This window comes from Zea mays, chromosome 1 (assembly GCF_902167145.1).
Source record: "Zea mays cultivar B73 chromosome 1, Zm-B73-REFERENCE-NAM-5.0, whole genome shotgun sequence".
Classification (NCBI taxonomy): Eukaryota; Viridiplantae; Streptophyta; class Magnoliopsida; order Poales; family Poaceae; genus Zea; species Zea mays.
The window spans coordinates 256,443,388-256,451,769 of NC_050096.1; the positions used below are offsets into that span (position 1 = coordinate 256,443,388).

The following is an 8,382-nucleotide window of genomic DNA, read 5'->3' on the forward strand; positions in this document are numbered from 1 at the left end:
GTCGTCGCCCCTGTCACTATCACTTGATAATGGACATTTTGCAATAAAATGACCAGGCTTACCACACTTATATCAAACTTTCTTGGAGCGGGGCTTGTAGTCCTTCCCCCTCCTTTGCTTGAGGATTTGGCGGAAGCTCTTGATGATGAGCGTCATTTCCTCATTGTCGAGCTTGGAGGCGTCGATGGGAATTCTACTTGGTGTAGAATCCTTCTTTTCTTCTTCCGTTGCCTTGAATGCGACGGGTTGCACCTCGGGTGTTGAGGTGGCGCATTGCTCGATGATTTTCTTGGAGCCTTTGATCATTAGTTCAAAGCTCACAAATTTACCTATCACTTCCTCGGGAGACATTAGTGTGTATCTAGGATCACCACGAATCAATTGAACTTGCGTAGGGTTAAGGAAAACGAGTGATCTAAGAATAACCTTGACCATTTCATGGTCATCCCATTTGGTGCTCCCGAGGTTGCGCACTTGGTTCACCAAGGTCTTGAGCCGGTTGTACATTGCTTGTGGCTCCTCCCCTTGGTGAAGCATGAAGCGACCGAGCTCCCCCTCGATCGTCTCCCGCTTGGTGATCTTGGTCACCTCGTCTCCTTCATGCGCGGTCTTGAGCACGTCCCAAATTTCCTTTGAGCTCTTCAACCCTTGCACCTTATTATACTCCTCTCGACTTAGAGAGGCGAGGAGTATAGTAGTGGCTTAGGAGTTGAAGTGTTGGATTTATTCGACCTCCTCCGAGTCGTAATCCTTGTATCCCTTCTTTGGTACATGCGCTCCATACTCAACAAAATCCCATATGCTCTTGTGGAGTGAGGTTAGGTGATGCCTCATTTTATCACTCCACATAGAATAATCTTCACCTTCAAGCATTGGTGGTTTGCCTAATGGAACGGAAAGTAATGGAGTGTGTTTTGAAATGCGAGGGTAGCGAAGGGGCATCTTACTATACTTCTTACGCTCATGGCGCTTAGAAGTGACGGATGCCGATTCCGAGCCGGAGGTGGAGGGTGACGAAGAGTCGGTCTCGTAGTAGACCACCTTCTTCATCTTTTTCTTCTTGTCACCCTTTCGTTGGGACTTGATGGAGGAAGAAGATTCCTCCTTGTGCTTGTGGGCGGACTCCCTTGAGTGCGTTCTCCCCAAGCTTGCGGACTTGTCGCCGGTCCCGATCTCCCTCTTGGCGGATGCTCCCGACATTAATTCGAGCGGTTAGGCTCTAATGAAGTACCGGGCTCTGATACCAATTGAAAGTCGCCTAGAGGGGGGTGAATAGGGCGAAACTGAAATTTACAAACTTAAGCACAACTACAAGCCGGGGTTAGCGTTAGAAATAGAAACGAGTCCAAAAGAGAGGAAAAACAAATCAACAAAGAAATAAAGCGGATGAACACGTGATTTAATTTACCGAGGTTTGGTTCTTATAAACCTACTCCCCGTTGAGGTGGTCACAAAGACCGGGTCTCTTTCAACCCTTTCCCTATCTCAAACGGTCACTTAGACCGAGTGAGCTTCTCTTCTCAATCAAACGGGACACTAAGTCCCCACAAGGACCACCACACAATTGGTGTCTCTTGCCTTGGTTACAATTGAGTTGATCACAAGAAAGAATGAAAAAGCAATCCAAGCGTAAGAGCTCAAATGAACACAAGAATCTTTCTCTCACTAGTCACTATTTGATTGGAATTGTCTTTGGACTTTGGAGAGGATTTGATCTCTTTGATTGTGTCTTGTATTGAATGCTATAGCTCTTGTAAGGTGTTTGAAGGCTGAAAACTTGGATGCAATGAATGGTGGGTGGTTGGGGTATTTATAGCCCCAACCACCAAACTAGCCGTTTGGTGGAGGCTGTTGTCGCATGGCGCACCGGATAATCTGGTGTACCACCAGACACTGTCCGGTGCGCCAGCCACGTCACCCGACCGTTAGGGTTCGACCGTTGGAGCTTCTGTCTTCTGGGCCACCGGACAGTCCGGTGGTGCACCGGACAGGTCCTGTAGACTGTCCGGTGCGCCTTCTGGTGTGTGCCTGACTTCTACGCGCACTGTAGCGCATTTAATGCTGTTGCAGGCGACCGTTGGCGCTGTAGTAGCCGTTACTCCGCTGGCACACCGGACAGTCCGGTGGTGCACCGGACAATCCGGTGAATTATAGCGGAGTGGCTCCCAGAATTCCCGAAGGTGAGCAGTTTGGAGTGGAGTTCCCTAGTGCACCGGACACTGTCCGGTGGTGCACCGGACACTGTCCGGTGGTGCACCGGACAGTCCGGTGCGCCAGACCAGGGCACACTTCGGTTGTCTTTTGCTCTCTTTGTTTGAACCCTTTCTTGGTCTTTTTATTGGTTTATTGTGAACCTTTGGCACCTGCAAAACTTATAGTCTAGAGCAAACTAGTTAGTCTAATTATTTGTGTTGAACAATTCAACCACCAAAATCAATTAGGAATAGATGTAAGCCTAATTCCCTTTCACCGGCCACGCATGGGCCATTGCTATGGGTAGAGAGCCGGTGGTCCACTCGGCCATCTCCCCCGCGCGGGCCTAGAAGGCTAGAACCACCAGTCCACACTCCCCACTCGACTCCGTCCGCGGGAGCCTAGAGCCAGCGAGTTGCTGCTTTTGTTGCTTGCCTTGCAGCTGAGTCTGTCTTCAACAAGGTATATAAATTCCATCCTTTAAAAATATGCTCTATCCTTTATAGCATCATCTAAAATATTTTGTTTTCTATAAATTTTTTATCTTCAGCAATATCCTCTAGATCTGGTCCACTATACCTACAATATTAACAGAATACATAAACTACTATATTTACTCAATGTTTTCATATATATTTCAATTGGTTCTAACGTACACCGTTAAAAATGATGTTAAAATGATGAAATTAATAATTTTTAATACTACAAATTTATGAACGTATAAATATTATGGAAAAAATAACATATACATATTAGGTAAAATAACGTATAAATATTAAAAAAAATATCGTATACTTATTAGGTAAAGTAACGTTCCACACGAATTAGAAATTAAATAAATGATTTGCTTCACTTCACTGAGTCGACATACCGAGCATGAATTAGAGATTACCAAAAAAATGGAAATTGGAATGGTGTTGGCTTGAGCATTTCATCAAACACCTTCCCAGTGTTGTGCAACAAACTCGTAGCATGCAACATTTGACCCCGAAGAAATTTTCTGAATGAGCTGGACAACAAAAACTCGTTCCCCTCGCAGCTTGTTGGAGATGACCGATGACAAAGAGACGACGGCGAGCACGAGGCTGAGCCTCCGGCTCGGCCGCGTCGTGGTGATGCAGTCACCGTCCTGCTCCAGCAGCTCCAGTGCTGCTGCCCATCCCCGGCACATCATGCTCACCGAGGTAATTAAGTTGTGCGGTTGGTTGCTGTATGCATCCTATCTGCTAGCTAGCTGCTAGACCGTCTGAGTCTGGTGGGTGGGTGGCTCGGTGCCAAATAATTCCAGGCGGAGAAGGAGGCGAAGCGGCTGCGGCGGGTGCTCGCCAACCGGGAGTCGGCGCAGCAGACCATCCTCCGGCGTCAGGTGTGCACGCGCGATGATCCCACACCTCCGCGCGACCTCGCCCATCCCGAGCTCTCTGCCGGCATCCAGTGCCCGCAGCACGTCTCCATCCCGCTCCCCACGGCGCCGTCCACCGCGCTGCTCCTCATGCCCTCCTGGTGCACGCACCCGTCGCTACCCTACTTCGCGCTCAAGGCCGACACCTCCTTCCCGTCCAACTCGTCGTGCCTCCCGTCCGTCCACGCCGCCGTCTCCCTCTTCAGCGCCGCCACGGGTGCGCCGCTCGCGTCCGTCGACAGCTCCGCTCTCACGCTGCTCCGGACGGCCGCCGTCTCCGCGCTCGCCGCCTCGCTCCTCGCCTCCCCATCCCGCCCGCCCTCAGTCCTCGCGCTCGAGATTTGGAGATTCTCCTTCCATGTCCCGTGGGTGCGGACAGCGGAGAGGAGAGCGGAGAGGAGAGCGGAGCGGGGGATGGCGGCTGGTGATGGGTGCCAGACGCGTGGAGATGGCGAGCGCGGAGATGGCAGACGGAGATGGCGGCTGGTGATGGGTGCCAGACGCGCGGAGATGGCGGACAGGGATGGCGGCTGGTGATGGGTGGCGGTTTGGGCGAGCCCGAGATCTGGAGGCAGAACCGTGCACCACCCTCACCCTGTGAACGCCTACACTACTCTCTTAAGAGCATCTCCAACAACGTGACCTATAAAAATGCCCTATAATTTGAAAATAAGTATATTTTATAGAATTTAGGGCACCAACAAAACATCTCGCTCCAACAGTAAAGCCCCAAATCTAGATTATAGGGCAGCCCACTACGGTGTAGTATATTTGAGTCACTTGAGAGGGTGCCCTATAGTTTTTTGACAAAAAATTATGAAATAGGGCACTATTGGAGTAGTTTTTCCTGTGTAGAGCCCCATATTTCAATTTGGAGCACTAGTTTGAGGCATTGTTAGAGATGCTCTTAAGAGTAGTATATATAGATAAGCTAGATTATATAATTCTGGAAGGAAACAAACATGTTCTAAGCTTAACCGTTGAAACACAATTTGTTTTTAATGCTCTAAACGCTTTAAAATGTCATAACATTTTATATTTTGGGGTACAATTTATTGGAGATGCTCTATATTTTTATGATAATATTTTGTAAAATAAAGCAGTAGAGTAGTTTTTTTTAGCTTGAGGCCTATAATTTAATTTGGAACACTGATATAAGTCACTGTTGCTCCAATTAAGAGGGCCCACCGTCCCGTGAGAGCGACGAGCAGGAGCACCAGATATAAGCGCGCGTCACCTCCTCCTCTCTCCACCCTCCGACTCACTCTCTCTCCTCCTCACCCCCGTTCCTCCGGCCACCGCCTCCTCCACCAGGGGGCGCCAGAGACCTCCATAAAGTCTCCCCCCGATCCCCCCACTACACCTGCCCGCCCGCCAGTCTCCAGGGGATCGGCCTGCCTCCTCCGCGCGAGGTCAGTCGCACGCTGTCCCGGATCCGCCATTCCCGGTCCCGCGCCGGGTTTCCTGCTCCGGCTGCGTTGTTCCTGGCTGTCCCGTCCCCGCTCTTGGCCCGGGTTCTCCTGGCCTGCCGTTCGCGGATCTCGAGCCAGATCCTGCCCCGCATGGGGTGTCGTCGGTTCCCAGCCTAGCGGTGCCGCGCCATTGCCACACCATTTTGGAGCAATTGCTTGCCCGGTTCCTCTGGTTGTCTGAGCTGCGAGAAATCTCCCTATTGTTCAAATCGAAAGATCCAGTTCACCGGGCCTTTCGCGTGTGCCGAATTTGAGGCAGATTGTCCCCATCAATCAATCGTCTGAATCTCCTGCTTTCTGCTTCGGAGGAAAAAAAAAATCTGATCCCTGCTCCAACCACCACTACCAAACCACGCACCCAAGATCCTCCGCTGCATTGGCCGCGGCCTGCGCGTATTCTGCGAATCCTGATCCAAGAGCCCGCAGGCGCGGCAGCAGCCGCTGGCCGGAGATGACGTCGCCGTACGCCTCGCCGTTCCTGCTCTCCCTGCTGCTGCTCATCTCCATCCCGGTCGTCTTCCTCCTCGCGCCGCGCCTGCTCCCGCCCAAGACGCTCCCGGCCATCCCGGACGCCGACGAGTCCGACGACCTTGCCCTCTTCCGCCGAGCCATCCTCTCCTCCTCGTCAGCCACTCCCACGCCCACCTCCGCGGGCTCCTACTTTTTCTGGCGCCGCCCGGCGCCCAAGATCGCCTTCCTCTTCCTCACCAACTCGGACCTCGTCTTCTCCCCGCTCTGGGAGAAGTTCTTCCGCGGGCACACCCACCTCTTCAACCTCTACGTCCACGCCGACCCCTACTCCGTCCTCGAGATGCCGCCCACGCCATCCTTCCGCGGCCGCTTCGTCCCCGCCAAGGCCACGCAGCGCGCCTCCCCTACCCTCATATCCGCCGCGCGCCGCCTCCTAGCCACCGCGCTCCTTGACGACCCCAACAACCAGTTCTTCGCGCTCCTGTCGCAGTCCTGCATCCCGCTCCACCAGTTCCCAACCCTCTACAATGCACTCCTCTCTGACAATGCTGGCCCTCATAGCCGCCACCGCAGTTTCATAGAGATAATGGACAACATGGACAACGACACCAAGCTGCTGCATGACAGGTACTATGCTCGAGGTGACGATGCCATGCTCCCTGAGGTTCCATATGATCAGTTCCGGGCTGGCTCACAGTTCTTTGTGCTCACGAGAAGGCATGCCATCATGGTCGTGAGGGATATGAGGCTTTGGAAGAAGTTCAAGTTGCCCTGTCTGATCGAGCGCAGGGATTCATGCTACCCCGAGGAGCATTACTTCCCCACACTACTGGATATGCAGGATTCTGAGGGGTGTACTAAGTATACCCTAACAAGGGTAAATTGGACGGATTCGGTTGCAGGCCACCCACACTTGTATGGGCCTGGAGAGGTATCTGCGAGCTTGATCAGGGAGCTGAGGAAGTCGAACATGACACACTCTTACATGTTCGCCCGCAAGTTTTCTCCTGAGTGCCTTGAGCCTTTGATGGAGATTGCAGACTCAGTCATCCTACGTGACTAGTCTGAAGCAGACACCATTTGACGGTCGGAGTTTGTACACTGAAATGAATGAGGGATGGAAGTATGCACTTGCTGCAGCCTCTCTGAAAGAATTTAATCTTCTTCTATTTAGGTGTTGTGTTAAGAGAAGTGTCTCCAAATGGAGTGTACATAGTACGGAATGCAAGAGTAGTAGGTTGTTCAGTAATCTGTATGCTTAACATTTTCAGTAATAAAGCAGCATACTGCGTTAGATTGTTATTGTGTCATCAATTGAATGCTTGTTACATTAGTTTGATTCCTTAGGCACTGCAAGTCTTTTGCTCCTGTTAGATGGATTGTGCATTTATCATAGAAACATTAACCTATATGGTCCTTTTATTAGTGCTGGTAAGTCATCTTGAAAGTTAAAGCAGACAAGCTTGAAGCTTCCTTAGGTAGTCAAAGAAATTCTTGTGGGATTCTATTGCTGCATTCATCGGATCAATGTAACAATGCTATCCCTGCTGAACCTGTGACTCTCACTGTATCATTCTTTGTTAGGTCCAATGAACATTTTCCATGTAAATACTCTGTACCTCATCATTCTTTTGAAACTTTACTCGCCTTTTTTTTCTTACGCATAGTAATACGCTGTCAATGCTTTTATGGTTCTGCATAACTTTCTCTCATTGTTTCAGGCATAGAAGGAATGTTAGACTGCAGTGCTACTTTTGCTTCCACTGTGATCAGATGGACAAACGTGTAGTTTCATCTCTGCCTTCTAGTCTAGAACCTCCTCGAGGAACAACCGAACAACTCAACAACATATCCTCTTCTTGTCTCCATTTTTTTTAAGCCGTTCTCTCTCTTTTCCTGGGAAGAGGGTGCTGCAGGGTCCTTTTGTATAAAGTCTGTGTCAGGAGAAAAGCCGCTGAACAGAACAAAGCAACATTGTAAACTAGCGTAAAATGGCCAAAGTTGGGGGCCTAATATTATTAGATTTTTTATGCCAGTGCCTGGACTTGTTAGGTCACCGGTTTCACTGCTATTCTCTTGTGTCATGCCGGCTGCCGCTGCCCCACTGCCAACATTATACTAGTGCATGCTCTTATTGGTCCACTCCTGAGTTGTACTATTGATTGTCATGTCTTGTCTGGGATTAAAACAAGAAAGGGATATGGCATGTTTTTCTGGTTGTGATGTTATATTGGTCAGGGCTATTGTCAATAGACTGCACCCGGAAAACATGTAAAATTTCTGTCGCAGATCGATTGGATGCATGTATGCCCTGTCGGACACAGATTCTCGGTCGACATCTCGTAGCATTAGCACTACCACCTTGCAGATTTTGTTAGATTGCTTGTAAAAATGTGAGGAAACATGTGGTGGATGGATTAAGAGCAGAGGGGAGGAAGGCGGCGTGTCAGGAACACAAGATATGGTTCTGGTTGCTCTTTGTTTTTTTTTTAAAAAAAAAATCTGATGATTCTGTTCCCTCAGAACGGTTGATGTTAACATCTAGTCTGGTTAACAGTAATTTTCTCATTAAATAATCGAAAAGGTCTATAACAGAACATTCGCTGCTGTCATTTTATTTTTATGCCGCAATTATCAGCAAGAATAAGATGCCTCGCAGAACGTAGATCAATCTTTGCCGAAAGTTTCAGTCTGATCAGTTGAGCACTGAGATCCCTAGGCCTTCTCTATTGTACTGTGCCTTATCTGATCAGCTACATTCTTCAGCATTTCAACGTTGCCATTTCGTAATTTTATAATTAAGAGTGGCACAAGAAGGAAATATGTCTATATCTACCTCGTGAA

General features: G+C 49.5%; 1 protein-coding gene across 1 annotated transcript; it reads left to right on the top strand.

Moving 5' to 3' along the window:
* Nucleotides 1–4,846: 4,846 nt before the first annotated feature.
* LOC103643687 (Core-2/I-branching beta-16-N-acetylglucosaminyltransferase family protein) lies at nt 4,847–6,611 on the top strand. Its single transcript, NM_001346940.1, has one exon. The coding sequence runs from the start codon at nt 5,519–5,521 to the stop codon at nt 6,599–6,601; it is 1,083 nt and encodes a 360-aa protein (NP_001333869.1). The 5' UTR covers nt 4,847–5,518; the 3' UTR covers nt 6,602–6,611.
* Nucleotides 6,612–8,382: the final 1,771 nt, after the last annotated feature.

Coding starts and splice junctions, on each gene's coding strand:
- LOC103643687 (NM_001346940.1), top strand. CDS start 5,519: ATGACGTCGCCGTACGCCTCGCCGTTCCTGCTCTCCCTGCTGCTGCTC.